The sequence below is a fragment of the Trachurus japonicus genome, chromosome 16 (genome assembly GCF_045865225.1).
Source record: "Trachurus japonicus isolate A0001 chromosome 16, Traja_1.0".
NCBI classification, from domain to species: domain Eukaryota; kingdom Metazoa; phylum Chordata; class Actinopteri; order Carangiformes; family Carangidae; genus Trachurus; species Trachurus japonicus.
The window spans coordinates 8,438,720-8,456,922 of record NC_140922.1 but is presented as its reverse complement, the minus strand read 5'-3'; the positions used below and the strand labels follow the sequence as shown (position 1 = coordinate 8,456,922).

The window sequence follows — 18,203 nt, the reverse complement described above, 5'->3', positions numbered from 1 at the left end:
TGCTGACACAGGCTGAACAGAGTGTGGACTTTTGCTGGAAATCAGTTGAAAATTCACCAAACAGCTTATTTTACTTCAAATTGTCATGTCTCCAAGCTCCCCACGCTGCGTTTGCCAAATTAGGCCTCCCACGGCCAGATCTGTCCAAAACGACCAACGCTGACACAGGCTGTACTTTTGCTGGAAATCAGTTGAAAATTCACCAAACAGCTTATTTTACTTCAAATTGTCATGTCTCCAAGCTCCCCACGCTGCGTTTGCCAAATTAGGCCTCCCACGGCCAGATCTGTCCAAAACGACCAACGCTGACACAGGCTGTACAGAGTGTGGACTTTTGCTGGAAATCAGTTGAAAATTCACCAGACAGCTTATTTTACTTCAAATTGTGATGTCTCCAAGCTCCCCACGCTGCGTTTGCCAAATTAGGCCTCCCACGGCCAGATCTGTCCAAAACTACCAACGCTGACACAGGCTGTACAGAGTGTGGACTTTTGCTGGCAATCAGTTGAAAATTCACCAAACAGCTTATTTTACTTAAAATTGTGAAGTCTCCAAGCTCCCCACGCTGCGTTTGCCAAATTAGGCCTCCCACGGCCAGATCTGTCCAAAACTACCAACGCTGACACAGGTTGTACAGAGTGTGGACTTTTGCTGGAAATCAGTTGAAAATTCACCAAACAGCTTATTTTACTTCAAATTGTCATGTCTCCAAGCAGAGTGTGGACTTTTGCTGGCAATCAGTTGAAAATTCACCAAACAGCTTATTTTACTTCAAATTCTGATGTCTCCAAGCTCCCCACGCTGCGTTTGCCAAATTAGGCCTCCCACGGCCAGATCTGTCCAAAACGACCAATGCTGACACAGGCTGTACAGAGTGTGGACTTTTGCTGGAAAACAGTTGAAAATTCACCAAACAGCTTATTTTACTTCAAATTGTCATGTCTCCAAGCAGAGTGTGGACTTTTGCTGGCAATCAGTTGAAAATTCACCAAACAGCTTATTTTACTTCAAATTGTCATGTCTCCAAGCAGAGTGTGGACTTTTGCTGGAAATCAGTTGAAAATTCACCAAACAGCTTATTTTACTTCAAATTGTCATGTCACCAAGCAGAGTCTGGACTTTTGCTGGAAATCAGTTGAAAATTCACCAAACAGCATATTTTACTTCAAATTGTCATGTCTCCAAGCAGAGTGTGGACTTTTGCTGGAAATCAGTTGAAAATTCACCAAACAGCTTATTTTACTTCAAATTGTGATGTCTCCAAGCTCCCCACACTGCGTTTGCCAAATTAGGCCTCCCACGGCCAGATCTGTCCAAAACGACAAACGCTGACACAGGCTGGACAGAGTCTGGACTTTTGCTGGAAATCAGTTGAAAATTCACCAAACAGCTTATTTTACTTCAAATTGTGATGTCTCCAAGCTCCCCACGCTGCGTTTGCCAAATTAGGCCTCCCACGGCCAGATCTGTCCAAAACGACCAACGCTGACACAGGCTGTACAGAGTGTGGACTTTTGCTGGAAATCAGTTGAAAATTCACCAGACAGCTTATTTTACTTCAAATTGTGATGTCTCCAAGCTCCCCACGCTGCGTTTGCCAAATTAGGCCTCCCACGTCCAGATCTGTCCAAAACGACCAACGCTGACACAGGCTGTACAGAGTGTGGACTTTTGCTGGAAATCAGTTGAAAATTCACCAAACAGCTTATTTTACTTCAAATTGTGATGTCTCCAAGCTCCCCACGCTGCGTTTGCCAAATTAGGCCTCCCACGGCCAGATCTGTCCAAAACGACCAATGCTGACACAGGCTGTACAGAGTGTGGACTTTTGCTGGAAATCAGTTGAAAATTCACCAAACAGCTTATTTTACTTCAAATTGTCATGTCTCCAAGCAGAGTGTGGACTTTTGCTGGCAATCAGTTGAAAATTCACCAAACAGCTTATTTTACTTCAAATTGTGATGTCTCCAAGCTCCCCACGCTGCGTTTGCCAAATTAGGCCTCCCACGGCCAGATCTGTCCAAAACGACCAATGCTGACACAGGCTGTACAGAGTGTGGACTTTTGCTGGAAATCAGTTGAAAATTCACCAAACAGCTTATTTTACTTCAAATTGTGATGTCTCCAAGCTCCCCACGCTGCGTTTGCCAAATTAGGCCTCCCACGGCCAGATCTGTCCAAAACAACCAACGCTGACACAGGCTGTACAGAGTGTGGACTTTTGCTGGAAATCAGTTGAAAATTCACCAAACAGCTTATTTTACTTCAAATTGTCATGTCTCCAAGCTCCCCACGCTGCGTTTGCCAAATTAGGCCTCCCACGGCCAGATCTGTCCAAAACTACCAACGCTGACACAGGCTGTACAGAGTGTGGACTTTTGCTGGCAATCAGTTGAAAATTCACCAAACAGCTTATTTTACTTCAAATTGTCATGTCTCCAAGCAGAGTGTGGACTTTTGCTGGCAATCAGTTGAAAATTCACCAAACAGCTTATTTTACTTCAAATTCTGATGTCTCCAAGCTCCCCACGCTGCGTTTGCCAAATTAGGCCTCCCACGGCCAGATCTGTCCAAAACGACCAATGCTGACACAGGCTGTACAGAGTGTGGACTTTTGCTGGAAAACAGTTGAAAATTCACCAAACAGCTTATTTTACTTCAAATTGTCATGTCTCCAAGCAGAGTGTGGACTTTTGCTGGCAATCAGTTGAAAATTCACCAAACAGCTTATTTTACTTCAAATTGTCATGTCTCCAAGCAGAGTGTGGACTTTTGCTGGCAATCAGTTGAAAATTCACCAAACAGCTTATTTTACTTCAAATTCTGATGTCTCCAAGCTCCCCACGCTGCGTTTGCCAAATTAGGCCTCCCACGGCCAGATCTGTCCAAAACGACCAACGCTGACACAGGCTGTACAGAGTGTGGACTTTTGCTGGAAATCAGTTGAAAATTCACCAAACAGCTTATTTTACTTCAAATTGTCATGTCTCCAAGCTCCCCACGCTGCGTTTGCCAAATTAGGCCTCCCACGGCCAGATCTGTCCAAAACGACCAACGCTGACACAGGCTAGTGTGGACTTTTGCTGGAATAAGTTGAAAATTCACCAAACAGCTTATTTTACTTCAAATTGTCATGTCTCCAAGCAGAGTGTGGACTTTTGCTGGAAATCAGTTGAAAATTCACCAAACAGCTTATTTTACTTCAAATTGTCATGTCACCAAGCAGAGTCTGGACTTTTGCTGGAAATCAGTTGAAAATTCACCAAACAGCATATTTTACTTCAAATTGTCATGTCTCCAAGCAGAGTGTGGACTTTTGCTGGAAATCAGTTGAAAATACACCAAACAGCTTATTTTACTTCAAATTGTCATGTCTCCAAGCTCCCCACGCTGCGTTTGCCAAATTGGGCCTCCCACGGCCAGATCTGTCCAAAACGACCAACGCTGACACAGGCTGTACAGAGTGTGGACTTTTGCTGGAAATCAGTTTAAAATTCACCAAACAGCTTATTTTACTTCAAATTGTGATGTCTCCAAGCTCCCCACGCTGCGTTTGCCAAATTAGGCCTCCCACGGCCAGATCTGTCCAAAACGTCCAACGCTGACACAGGCTGTACAGAGTGTGGACTTTTGCTGGAAATCAGTTGAAAATTCACCAGACAGCTTATTTTACTTCAAATTGTGATGTCTCCAAGCTCCCCACGCTGCGTTTGCCAAATTAGGCCTCCCACGGCCAGATCTGTCCAAAACTACCAACGCTGACACAGGCTGTACAGAGTGTGGACTTTTGCTGGAAATCAGTTGAAAATTCACCAAACAGCTTATTTTACTTCAAATTGTGATGTCTCCAAGCTCCCCACGCTGCGTTTGCCAAATTAGGCCTCCCACGGCCAGATCTGTCCAAAACGACCAATGCTGACACAGGCTGTACAGAGTGTGGACTTTTGCTGGAAATCAGTTGAAAATTCACCAAACAGCTTATTTTACTTCAAATTGTCATGTCTCCAAGCAGAGTGTGGACTTTTGCTGGCAATCAGTTGAAAATTCACCAAACAGCTTATTTTACTTCAAATTGTGATGTCTCCAAGCTCCCCACGCTGCGTTTGCCAAATTAGGCCTCCCACGGCCAGATCTGTCCAAAACGACCAATGCTGACACAGGCTGTACAGAGTGTGGACTTTTGCTGGAAATCAGTTGAAAATTCACCAAACAGCTTATTTTACTTCAAATTGTGATGTCTCCAAGCTCCCCACGCTGCGTTTGCCAAATTAGGCCTCCCACGGCCAGATCTGTCCAAAACAACCAACGCTGACACAGGCTGTACAGAGTGTGGACTTTTGCTGGAAATCAGTTGAAAATTCACCAAACAGCTTATTTTACTTAAAATTGTGATGTCTCCAAGCTCCCCACGCTGCGTTTGCCAAATTAGGCCTCCCACGGCCAGATCTGTCCAAAACGACCAATGCTGACACAGGCTGAACAGAGTGTGGACTTTTGCTGGAAATCAGTTGAAAATTCACCAAACAGCTTATTTTACTTCAAATTGTCATGTCTCCAAGCTCCCCACGCTGCGTTTGCCAAATTAGGCCTCCCACGGCCAGATCTGTCCAAAACGACCAACGCTGACACAGGCTGTACTTTTGCTGGAAATCAGTTGAAAATTCACCAAACAGCTTATTTTACTTCAAATTGTCATGTCTCCAAGCTCCCCACGCTGCGTTTGCCAAATTAGGCCTCCCACGGCCAGATCTGTCCAAAACGACCAACGCTGACACAGGCTGTACAGAGTGTGGACTTTTGCTGGAAATCAGTTGAAAATTCACCAAACAGCTTATTTTACTTCAAATTGTCATGTCTCCAAGCAGAGTGTGGACTTTTGCTGGAAATCAGTTGAAAATTCACCAAACAGCTTATTTTACTTCAAATTGTGATGTCTCCAAGCTCCCCACGCTGCGTTTGCCAAATTAGGCCTCCCACGGCCAGATCTGTCCAAAACGACCAACGCTGACACAGGCTGTACAGAGTGTGGACTTTTGCTGGAAATCAGTTGAAAATTCACCAGACAGCTTATTTTACTTCAAATTGTGATGTCTCCAAGCTCCCCACGCTGCGTTTGCCAAATTAGGCCTCCCACGGCCAGATCTGTCCAAAACTACCAACGCTGACACAGGCTGTACAGAGTGTGGACTTTTGCTGGCAATCAGTTGAAAATTCACCAAACAGCTTATTTTACTTCAAATTGTCATGTCTCCAAGCAGAGTGTGGACTTTTGCTGGCAATCAGTTGAAAATTCACCAAACAGCTTATTTTACTTCAAATTCTGATGTCTCCAAGCTCCCCACGCTGCGTTTGCCAAATTAGGCCTCCCACGGCCAGATCTGTCCAAAACGACCAATGCTGACACAGGCTGTACAGAGTGTGGACTTTTGCTGGAAAACAGTTGAAAATTCACCAAACAGCTTATTTTACTTCAAATTGTCATGTCTCCAAGCAGAGTGTGGACTTTTGCTGGCAATCAGTTGAAAATTCACCAAACAGCTTATTTTACTTCAAATTGTCATGTCTCCAAGCAGAGTGTGGACTTTTGCTGGCAATCAGTTGAAAATTCACCAAACAGCTTATTTTACTTCAAATTCTGATGTCTCCAAGCTCCCCACGCTGCGTTTGCCAAATTAGGCCCCCACGGCCAGATCTGTCCAAAACGACCAACGCTGACACAGGCTGTACAGAGTGTGGACTTTTGCTGGAAATCAGTTGAAAATTCACCAAACAGCTTATTTTACTTCAAATTGTCATGTCTCCAAGCTCCCCACGCTGCGTTTGCCAAATTAGGCCTCCCACGGCCAGATCTGTCCAAAACGACCAACGCTGACACAGGCTAGTGTGGACTTTTGCTGGAATAAGTTGAAAATTCACCAAACAGCTTATTTTACTTCAAATTGTCATGTCTCCAAGCAGAGTGTGGACTTTTGCTGGAAATCAGTTGAAAATTCACCAAACAGCTTATTTTACTTCAAATTGTCATGTCACCAAGCAGAGTCTGGACTTTTGCTGGAAATCAGTTGAAAATTCACCAAACAGCATATTTTACTTCAAATTGTCATGTCTCCAAGCAGAGTGTGGACTTTTGCTGGAAATCAGTTGAAAATACACCAAACAGCTTATTTTACTTCAAATTGTCATGTCTCCAAGCTCCCCACACTGCGTTTGCCAAATTGGGCCTCCCACGGCCAGATCTGTCCAAAACGACCAACGCTGACACAGGCTGTACAGAGTGTGGACTTTTGCTGGAAATCAGTTTAAAATTCACCAAACAGCTTATTTTACTTCAAATTGTGATGTCTCCAAGCTCACCACGCTGCGTTTGCCAAATTAGGCCTCCCACGGCCAGATCTGTCCAAAACGTCCAACGCTGACACAGGCTGTACAGAGTGTGGACTTTTGCCGGAAATCAGTTGAAAATTCACCAGACAGCTTATTTTACTTCAAATTGTGATGTCTCCAAGCTCCCCACGCTGCGTTTGCCAAATTAGGCCTCCCACGGCCAGATCTGTCCAAAACTACCAACGCTGACACAGGCTGTACAGAGTGTGGACTTTTGCTGGAAATCAGTTGAAAATTCACCAAACAGCTTATTTTACTTCAAATTGTGATGTCTCCAAGCTCCCCACGCTGCGTTTGCCAAATTAGGCCTCCCACGGCCAGATCTGTCCAAAACGACCAATGCTGACACAGGCTGTACAGAGTGTGGACTTTTGCTGGAAATCAGTTGAAAATTCACCAAACAGCTTATTTTACTTCAAATTGTCATGTCTCCAAGCAGAGTGTGGACTTTTGCTGGCAATCAGTTGAAAATTCACCAAACAGCTTATTTTACTTCAAATTGTGATGTCTCCAAGCTCCCCACGCTGCGTTTGCCAAATTAGGCCTCCCACGGCCAGATCTGTCCAAAACGACCAATGCTGACACAGGCTGTACAGAGTGTGGACTTTTGCTGGAAATCAGTTGAAAATTCACCAAACAGCTTATTTTACTTCAAATTGTGATGTCTCCAAGCTCCCCACGCTGCGTTTGCCAAATTAGGCCTCCCACGGCCAGATCTGTCCAAAACTACCAACGCTGACACAGGCTGTACAGAGTGTGGACTTTTGCTGGAAATCAGTTGAAAATTCATCAAACAGCTTATTTTACTTCAAATTGTGATGTCTCCAAGCAGAGTGTGGACTTTTGCTGGAAATCAGTTGAAAATTCACCAAACAGCTTATTTTACTTCAAATTGTGATGTCTCCAAGCTCCCCACGCTGCGTTTGCCAAATTAGGCCTCCCACGGCCAGATCTGTCCAAAACTACCAACGCTGACACAGGCTGTACAGAGTGTGGACTTTTGCTGGAAATCAGTTGATAATTCACCAAACAGCTTATTTTACTTCAAATTGTCATGTCTCCAAGCTCCCCACGCTGCGTTTGCCAAATTAGGCCTCCCACGGCCAGATCTGTCCAAAACGACCAACGCTGACACAGGCTGTACAGAGTGTGGACTTTTGCTGGAAATCAGTTGAAAATTCACCAAACAGCTTATTTTACTTCAAATTGTCATGTCTCCAAGCTCCCCACGCTGCGTTTGCCAAATTAGGCCTCCCACGGCCAGATCTGTCCAAAACGACCAACGCTGACACAGGCTGTACAGAGTGTGGACTTTTGCTGGAAATCAGTTGAAAATTCACCAAACAGCTTATTTTACTTCAAATTGTCATGTCTCCAAGCAGAGTGTGGACTTTTGCTGGAAATCAGTTGAAAATTCACCAAACAGCTTATTTTACTTCAAATTGTCATGTCTCCAAGCAGAGTGTGGACTTTTGCTGGCAATCAGTTGAAAATTCACCAATCAGCTTATTTTACTTCAAATTGTGATGTCTCCAAGCTCCCCACGCTGCGTTTGCCAAATTAGGCCTCCCACGGCCAGATCTGTCCAAAACGACCAACGCTGACACAGGCTGTACAGAGTGTGGACTTTTGCTGGAAATCAGTTGAAAATTCACCAAACAGCTTATTTTACTTCAAATTGTCATGTCTCCAAGCAGAGTGTGGACTTTTGCTGGAAATCAGTTGAAAATTCACCAAACAGCTTATTTTACTTCAAATTGTCATGTCTCCAAGCAGAGTGTGGACTTTTGCTGGAAATCAGTTGAAAATTCACCAAACAGCTTATCTTACTTCAAATTGTCATGTCTCCAAGCAGAGTGTGGACTTTTGCTGGCAATCAGTTGAAAATTCACCAATCAGCTTATTTTACTTCAAATTGTGATGTCTCCAAGCTCCCCGCGCTGCGTTTGCCAAATTAGGCCTCCCACGGCCAGATCTGTCCAAAACTACCAACGCTGACACAGGCTGTACAGAGTGTGGACTTTTGCTGGAAATCAGTTGAAAATTCACCAAACAGCTTATTTTACTTAAAATTGTGATGTCTCCAAGCTCCCCACGCTGCGTTTGCCAAATTAGGCCTCCCACGGCCAGATCTGTCCAAAACGACCAATGCTGACACAGGCTGTACAGAGTGTGGACTTTTGCTGGAAATCAGTTGAAAATTCACCAAACAGCTTATTTTACTTCAAATTGTCATGTCTCCAAGCTCCCCACGCTGCGTTTGCCAAATTAGGCCTCCCACGGCCAGATCTGTCCAAAACGACCAACGCTGACACAGGCTGTACTTTTGCTGGAAATCAGTTGAAAATTCACCAAACAGCTTATTTTACTTCAAATTGTCATGTCTCCAAGCTCCCCACGCTGCGTTTGCCAAATTAGGCCTCCCACGGCCAGATCTGTCCAAAACGACCAACGCTGACACAGGCTGTACAGAGTGTGGACTTTTGCTGGAAATCAGTTGAAAATTCACCAAACAGCTTATTTTACTTCAAATTGTCATGTCTCCAAGCAGAGTGTGGACTTTTGCTGGCAATCAGTTGAAAATTCACCAAACAGCTTATTTTACTTCAAATTGTGATGTCTCCAAGCTCCCCACACTGCGTTTGCCAAATTAGGCCTCCCACGGCCAGATCTGTCCAAAACAACCAACACTGACACAGGCTGTACAGAGTGTGGACTTTTGCTGGAAATCAGTTGAAAATTCACCAAACAGCTTATTTTACTTCAAATTGTCATGTCTCCAAGCAGAGTGTGGACTTTTGCTGGCAATCAGTTGAAAATTCACCAAACAGCTTATTTTACTTCAAATTGTCATGTCTCCAAGCAGAGTGTGGACTTTTGCTGGCAATCAGTTGAAAATTCACCAAACAGCTTTTTTTTACTTCAAATTGTGATGTCTCCAAGCTCCCCACGCTGCGTTTGCCAAATTAGGCCTCCCACGGCCAGATCTGTCCAAAACTACCAACGCTGACACAGGCTGTACAGAGTGTGGACTTTTGCTGGAAATCAGTTGAAAATTCACCAAACAGCTTATTTTACTTAAAATTGTGATGTCTCCAAGCTCCCCACGCTGCGTTTGCCAAATTAGGCCTCCCACGGCCAGATCTGTCCAAAACTAACAACGCTGACACAGGCTGTACAGAGTGTGGACTTTTGCTGGCAATCAGTTGAAAATTCACCAAACAGCTTATTTTACTTCAAATTGTGATGTCTCCAAGCAGAGTCTGGAGTTTTGCTGGAAATCAGTTGTAAATTCTCCAAACAGCTTATTTTACTTCAAATTGTCATGTCTCCAAGCTCCCATCTGCGTCCCACGCTGCGTTTGCCAAATATAGCCTCTCACGGTCAGATCTGCCCAAATCGACCAACGCTGCAGCTGTCATCTTTGGCATCTGCAGCTTCATTGTTATGGCTTCCCCTCAGAACCTCTGCAATGATAAGGAAGGGCTTCTCTGCATTACATTCTATTGGTGGTAGTGGGGGTCCCGATGAACAAGAAAAGTGGGTGTGGCTGTTTTTTTCTCCACCAAGGAGTGTTTTGGGCGTAAAACTAATGTTTGCGATCAACTCAGAATCACGAAAAACCCCTAGTTTGACCCCTCACAAGTTACTTAAGGCCAAATTCGGAATGTTCAAAAGTCCAGTTACGGGTACCCCAACTTCGAGTAGTTTTTTAGTGGGTTTCCCGTGGGAGTTGAATTTCAACATTTTAAGACATGATATTACGCACGTTCCTAAAGACAACTGTGAAGAAATTTCTTGGTAAGGATTTAGTTCCCAGATTGGTCAAATACCTGCTAAAATGCCCTTACTAATAACAATGAAGCTGCAGATGCCAAAGATGACAGCTGATCCAGGAAGAAGACCTGCAGAGGACTGCAGGGGACTCTCACCAGTAACAACCCAACAACAACAACAACAACAACAACAACAAGGGAGGGATATTTCATTACTTTGTTAATTGACTGCAATTTTATTCTTTAAGTTTGTGATCAAATGTTTACACAAGGATTTGAAACCTGTAACTAATTTATGCCTTTGCCCTTTATGTTCCTGTAAGAGTGACACAAGATCCAGGCAGAAAAATGCAAGAGGACCACAGCAGAGATGCAGATCCAGGCAGAAGAATGCAAGAGGACCACAGCAGATTTCCAGAGGACTCCCCAGAGGAAAGAACATCCCAACAGATGAGTGAGCAACACTTTCCAATGTGTTTTACTGACTGTAGTGTGATCAAATGATCAGGCAGGATTTGATTTAACTGTTACTTGTGCTTTACTAATCTAGAGAGGATGGCCACAGATCCAGGGAGAGGACCTCCCGAGGACCAGAGTTAAAGACAGCAACCCAACAGACAAGTAAGAGACATTTACCCGTGCATTGTCATTGAGTTCATGACAATGGTCAATGTAGGTTGTGTCTGTATCTCTGTGAATAAATTCTTAAACATTTTGATAACTGTTACTAGGGATGGGCATTTCGAATAATTTTCTAATCGAGTAACCTAACCTGCTGTTACTCGGGTAACCGATTACTGTAATAAAAAATAAAATGACGTCATGTCTGACGGACAGAGCGCAGCCGGTGCATAAATGCGCTCTGTCCGTCAGACAGTCCGCATTACTGACACACAGCGTCGTCAGACTAAATATCAGGTGGATAATAAGAGTAGAGATGGAGTTTAAGATGTTCATCTGCCCCATATGTGCATCTTAAACTAAGATGCACATCTGCCCCATATGTGCATCTTAAACTCCAGTCTCTACTCTAATTATCCACCTGATATTGTGTCTGACGACGCTGTGTCAGTCGGGGAATAAATGCGCTGCATGCGCGCTGAGCGGCTGCCTCGGAGGAGAAAACCTTTTTTCTTTCTTTTTTTTTAAATCATCAGCGGTGCTTATTTATTAGTCCACACACTACATTTTGGTGCCTTCGGTCCTCTCTGCCTCGCATCGACTCAGGAAATAACTGGGAAGGTTTCAGAACGTTTGTAAACTGAAAGCATATTTTCTAACAGACTTGATGACACCTGTCGTCTCCCTCCCGACGGCGTACGCCGAGGGAACCACCACAGATTATTGTAAAAGGTTTGAAAGTCCGAGGCTCGATCCAAAAACACTTTTACACAGCGGAAAATCACGTTGCTTGATCCAAAACTGTTTAACACTACAAAAAGCCGAACCATGGCATGATAATGTAGTTTGATCTGACACTAGACTGCGCTCTAACGTGCCGTTTTTTTTAATCCTAGGTTAACCGGGTAATAAATTTATAACCGAGTAGCAGATTGCCTACTCGGGTATTCGAGTACTCGGGTAACCGTGCACATCCCTAACTGTTACTGAACAATGTGTTAAATATTTTAGGGAGGATGACAACAGATCTTGGAAGATGAGGCCCAAATATCAAGACAGCGAGCCAGCAGAAGAAAAGTAAGAGACATTTACCCATGAGTACAAAACTGTGCTGTATCTTGATTACTTTAACTTGACTTGATTCATGTTGGTGTCTTACAGATGTTTTTTGTGTGTTTGTGTATTTTCAGACAACATGGAAGATCATCACTGCCCTCTCGCTTAACTCAACTCTGCCTGCACCCTCATTTTTTTGTGACTTTGTCACCCACACATTTGAGGTTGAAAGGGCATAGGTTGCTGTGTAAGTAAATACTTGAAAAAGGAACGTTTGTTGTAGGTGTGCTCCTTGTATATAATGTCATAATGTTACTTGTATTAATTGTTTGAAATCTCTGAAGAATCTCATCATAATGTACACACTCCGGCAGTAGCCCCATGGCCCTTTCAAATTTTCCCCAGAGGAAATTTTCTAGTTTGCTTTATTATTGTTTTTTTTGTATTATTTACATTTAAACAACTGTTTTGCACACTCTCTTCAACTGACAATTGATAAAACATATCCTTCATTGTTTATTGTGCTTTTGAGTTGAAGTAAACCACACACACACAAAGACACTTTATTTAACCCCTGATGTACCCAAATGTAATGTCCAGTGTGTGTTGGCTGGGGAATAGAGAAACTTACTTCATAAGCTGGGGTATGAGAGGTGGAGGGTGCATCAGAGATAAACCAGGGCCAAGCAGCTGATGAGCAGCAGTGTGTGTTTGAGGCGTCTACAACAAAAGATAATACCAATGAATCTTTACACATAAGGCAACATATTGGACTACGCTGATATAAAAACAGTTTACTAAATCAATTTGAATTACCCAATGGCATTTGTGAAATGCAGAGAAAGATAATGGTTTCAGAGATTTAACATGGACCATAGTTTCATTTAGATGTAGCTCATTGTACTGTAAACATTTTGTGTGTGGATTGGAGAGGGAAGAAAATACCTTAGGTGGGGAGGGAGGGTCGCAGCCTGCATCTGTAATGGTCCAGGATGGCGCAATTGGTGAAGGTGTCTTAAGCTTGGCCATCTGAGAACACATTACAACACATTCAGTGAAACTGAAGACTTTAATGAAACAATGCACTTTATTCAGGTGGAGTGAAATTTACCTTTGCAGCTGGTGAACAGCAGGGGGTTGCTGCATCGCCCCAACTCAAGGGAAATCTGGTTGGGGGTGATCCAACCAGCTGTTGACAGATGACAAAAAACATTACACTCCAGACAGTGTGGATAATCTAGACATGTCTCAGTTAAAACACATTAAAGTAACATACATCGTCCACAGGAGAGACTTCACAAAGAAAAGGACCGACTGAACCTTTGTCATTACATAGTGCATTCACTGTAGCAACCAAAAACATAACGGCCAATAATGTAATAAAACATTTGAGCCAATAACGTAATAACTTTTTGCCAATAATGTAATAATTTATTACATTATTGGCTGGTAATAACTGGTGTCGATAAAGTAATATTACATAAATATGATTGCAGTTCTTGGAAATAAAAGGTTTTTTTGCAGTTTTTGTGCAGTTTGCTAATCAAAAATAGGTAAGTGGATGACAAAGTCGTCATATTTATTCATCCAAGATATGTACTCTCATATCTTTTGCCTCTCTCTCTCTCTCACTCTCTCTCTCTCTCTCTCTCTCACTTCTACCATGCTTAATGATATGTTTTTTCAAACGGAAGAAGTAAGCATTGTAGGCTATCAACAACCTCCAAAACATAACCAAACTTGTGTATTGAATGGTGTCTGCCAGCCAGTTTATGTTTCAGTCATGTATAACTTCCTGCCTCAGAAATGTGATAATCCCAGCATGGCTCGGAGGAGCAATGGAGTTGATTTGGTTTTACCATTCTCTTTCTATTTGAATTTTTTTTTTCAACACGTTGAGCTTAAAGGTCCCGTGTTGGATAAAGTGACATTTTGATGGTTTTTTACAGTGATAATAAAGCAACATAGGTTCTATATTTATACTTTGAAAGTATAAAGGTAGTTTTTTCATTCACAAATGTAAAAAAAAAAAAAAACTACCTTTATACGGTATGGAGGAATACAAACATCTACCTTTAGACTTTCACAGTATTAATATAGAACCTAAAGCTGCTTTATCATCACTGTAGAAAAAACAAAAAACATTGAAATGTCAATTTATCCAAATGGGACCTTTAAGCTCAACGTTTTGATGTAGTTTTTAATTTTCAACCATGAAAATCAAAGTTAGACGTATGAAACCTGCAGAGATTTCATTTTAGCTCTCCAACAGCTGGTTTCAATTGTTGATTGGTGCTGCAAAAGAAAACATTTCTTTGAGAAAGAGATTTCTGAATGTGTACAATTGTGTTGCCACTTAATTTGGAACTTCATTTGGGTGTTCTGGAGATAACGCTAACCATCAAGTTGGACAAATGATGGCTAAATATGTTTATTACAAAAAATCAATGGTAAAATCAAATCAACGCCATTGCTCCTCCGAGCCATGCTGGGATTATCACATTTAACATTACCTATTCCCAATGGTTTGTCTGAGGCAGGAAGTTATACATGACTGAAACATAAACTGGCTGGCAGACCATTCAATACACAAGTTTGGTTATGTTTTGGAGGTTGTTGATAGCCTACAATGCTTACTTCTTCCGTTTGCAAACATATCATTAAGCATGGTAGAAGTGAGAGAGAGAGGTGAAAGATAGTACATCTTGGATGAATAAATATGACAGCTGGTTAGCTGTTGACATGAAAACCAATATCTCAGACAGAATGGACAGTCTAGTAATGTGTATCTAGTGACTATTCTGGAAGTGTATGGTGTTTGTGGTAGTTGTGAGAAACAGTAGCATACATTGTTCACTTGAGGGCTGTGGCGGCGGGGGGGTCTAGCTGTGGCCCTGGGTCGTCTGGCTGACGCTGAGGAGGCCACCTACACAATGAAAGAAAACATATCAATTAAGCTTTAATCACTACAGCTATAAAAAGAGAGACTAAAAGAGGGACAGTGGGAGACTGGACAGGCTCATCAGACGGGCCAGCTCTGTGGTGGGCCTGGAACAGGAGTCGGTGATGGCAGTGGCAAAGAGAAGAACCATGGAAAAACTGATGGCGATCATGGACAACACCAGCCACCCTCTGCACTCTGCCATCAGCTCTCAAAGGAGCAGGTTTAGTGGCAGATTGCTGTCACTGACCTGCTCCACAGATAGACTGAGGAAGTCCTTTGTGCCCAGGGCAGTCAGACTGTACAACAGCAGGGGGAGGGGCAGGCACAACATCTGCACTAACTGACATTTTATGAACTGTATTTCTTTTATATGAAGGGCAACAGTGCGAGCCCCTCGTCGCAAATGCGAGTAAAAAACAGTCCGAATTGTGAAATGCAATTAGTAGCACGTGTGCGACTACCGAATTTTACCGTTCAATAAATGTTTTATGATGTGTTGCGAACGTTTGGAGGAGGTTGTGGCCGGTTGTGCACTTGAATGCAGCATCAGCTGAAAAAAAGAGACTGCACGCGGAACCAAACCGAAGCGCAGCGCCCTGAGCGGAGGCAGTTTCAGATCGACGCACATGTCAACCGGTCTGCCTCCCTGTGTGACCAGCCAAGCCCCCGCGAAGGCCCCGCTCCGCCTCCGCGGGCAGTGCGTCCGTACACGTAGAGCGAACTCGTTCATATGCTCACAACCCAAAGCAACGCCGTAGCCGCGAGCACTCGGTGTGACGGCGATGTTGTTCGTGCATGTCCGTGGAGCTGTGCGCCGTGGTTCTCTACGTTGCTGTGTCAGGCAGGTGTTTCCCACGGAGCTCGGCCCCGTTTGAACGGAAGCCCGTACTGTATGTGAAAAGACGTTGCGTCCGCGATGTAGAATGTGTAGAAGAGAAACACACATTTCAGGACCACTGACTTGAATAATCGGGTCAGACAAATGTAAACACACAAGGCTGAACATCACTGGACATGTATGTTGGATTATACAAAAAAGTAAAGTAAGGTAGAGCTGTCAAGATGTATGCAGTATATACTGTAGGCTATCACTCATTTCCAATGTACAGGTGCATTAGAATACCATGGAAGAATTTATTAAGGCCTATGTCACTAATTCAATTCAAAAAGTGAAACTAACTAACACATTATATACTGTAGCCTATATGAAGACCTGAAATTCCGTATTCCCAAAAATGTAAATACTACAAAGGACCCTTTTTTTCTCTTTTCTTTAAAGCATTTTTAATATAGAAATGTTGTCCACCTATATGCAATCAATACTTGGTTGGGGCTGTTTGATTTTAACTACTGGAAATTGACTTTTCCATGATATTATAATGTATTTAAATGCACATGTATTATGTTAATGGTGAGTGTCACCGCTCTAAGATCTTTTTTGGTCCTGACCCGTTGGCATCCCTGTTAAAAAGCTATGAATTTAACTGTTTTGCTTATAAATGCCTCCTCATTGACCTCATATCACGTTATTATTTAAAATTATTTGTGTGCTACTAAAATTATTTGTGTGCTACTAGATTTTTCAACTTAGTAGCACACGTGCTACCTGGGAAAATGCTAAGCGTCAAGCCCTGTATATAGGTGATAGTTTGTATATAGGTATATTTTATATTTTATTTTATTCTTTTATATTATTGCTACATCTGTCTACATTAGCTAAGTACTTTCTTTCAGAATGTTTGGAGCAGCTGACAGATGAATTTCCTTCGGGATTAATAAAGTATCTATCTATCTATCTATCTATCTATCTATCTATCTATCTATCTATCTATCTATCTATCTATCTATCTATACAAGTCACCCACTGAATTACAATTACAAATATGTTTGAGAATAGCTTGAGTTTGTTCAACTACCATTATTATTAGTATCAATGCTTATTTTGAAAAGTATTAGCATTATTGACTGTTGGGAATCAGGTGACAGTTATAACAAACCCTAAAATAATAGATAAATGTAAATCACTCAAATTACCCTCTTGTGCTTTGGAGAGGGCTGGTAGTCCACTGGGCAAGACAGATCAGAAGGAGAAACTTCCTCCATAGCATGTAATGCTGCGCTGCTGAACCAGACTGGGTTCAGTGGAAAGAAGCTCTCCTCCGCCTGTGAAACAAAAAGAAAAATCCACTGACAATAGGTCTTATCACATACACAAAGTATACATTAAGAACCAATTAAGACATCCTAAAGTATTTGAAAAAAACAAACCTGCTGCTGAGCCATCCTGGGCTGTGCTGAACCCTGGGAGGGTTCACCAGGCTGGCTCGTCTGGAATGAAAAGTTGTATTACATTGCATTAATCAAATTGTAAACCACTTGAGAGAAAAAAAAAATCTAATTTTCACAAAGTCTCATATACACATTACTGTAGCCATGTTTCCATCCAAAGTGATTCGAATTATTGGGAAATGCGCATTAAAAGAAATTTGAATCATGTGTGTTTCCATCTACGGACTTTGCCCCCCCCCCCCCCTCGGACGGACTGACGGTCTGATTTGAACACATTAGCGCGATTTGGCGCATATGTTTATTACCTTCATGATGCGACCTGTCCGTGTGTGTGTGAGAGAGAGGGAGAGAGAGAGAGAGAGACAGAGGGAGAGAGAGAGAGAGTCACGGCTGCCACAGACTTTATTAATGATAAATGCTGGATGTGCTGGTTGATAAGTTTCGTTTTTACTGAGGAGGAACTATGAAGAAGTGCAGTAACATCATTATGAAGGTGTGTGGGGGCTTTTATTTTGCCGTGGCGGTGCGCCACAATTAATTACATGTAGTGAAACCCTGATGTTGTCATGTTGAGTAAACTGCAAACACGGGAGCAGATGGGGGGAAAGTGCGCTACGTCACACTTTATTCGAATCATCAACCAAAACCCGGCCCTAGCGAGAGTATTTCAGTTTGTGTGAATCAGGGGATTTTAATTCGAATCACAGCGTTTCCATCATCATTTTCCAATGCGATACATCTCGATGCGCATCTAAACAGCTGATGGAAACGCACCTACTGTAACAATTACCTTGCGGCCATGACTGACTTGCTGCCACTGAAAGGGGTCAGGTGACCGTGGAGCAGGGACCTCTCCCGTCACAACCAGCTTGGGAGTGAAGTTCCTAACTGGCGGTGAAGGCCTGGGAGAGACCGGGGGTGCTGGTGGTGGTGTCTACAGCTGCTGCATGGCGGCGGACCACAGCAAACGGACGAGGATCCACATCCCCTCGTCATCGCTCAGATGGATCTGCAGAAATTACATAACCAAATTAATTTACAGATACAAAGTTTTAGCCACAAAAAGCAGCTGCAGCTTCACACAAGGATATTCTACTTACACCATCTCTGCCCCACAGCTGCGGTCGGTTAAG

The 18,203-nt window shown here is 42.9% G+C and overlaps 2 protein-coding genes across 2 annotated transcripts in view; one reads left to right on the top strand and one right to left on the bottom strand.

Annotated features, from left to right (window-relative positions):
* Nucleotides 1-10,785, top strand: part of LOC146971665 (uncharacterized) — a 94,277-nt gene extending 83,492 nt beyond the window's left edge. Inside the window, exon 18 of the mRNA XM_085802460.1 lies at nucleotides 10,711-10,785. Coding sequence (XP_085658586.1) covers nucleotides 10,711-10,785 — 75 coding nt within the window. The remainder of the gene's footprint in view (nucleotides 1-10,710) is intronic.
* Nucleotides 10,786-12,464: 1,679 nt separating this feature from the next.
* On the bottom strand, nucleotides 12,465-18,061 carry LOC146971664 (uncharacterized). The gene is made up of 7 exons (XM_085802454.1): nucleotides 17,861-18,061; nucleotides 17,050-17,109; nucleotides 16,816-16,944; nucleotides 14,686-14,763; nucleotides 12,949-13,026; nucleotides 12,783-12,866; nucleotides 12,465-12,557 (listed from the first exon to the last, which is right to left on the bottom strand). The coding sequence occupies exons 2-7, from the start codon at nucleotides 17,062-17,064 to the stop codon at nucleotides 12,465-12,467; spliced, it is 477 nt and encodes a 158-aa protein (XP_085658580.1). The 5' UTR covers nucleotides 17,065-17,109; nucleotides 17,861-18,061.
* Between the last annotated feature and the right edge of the window lie 142 nt (nucleotides 18,062-18,203).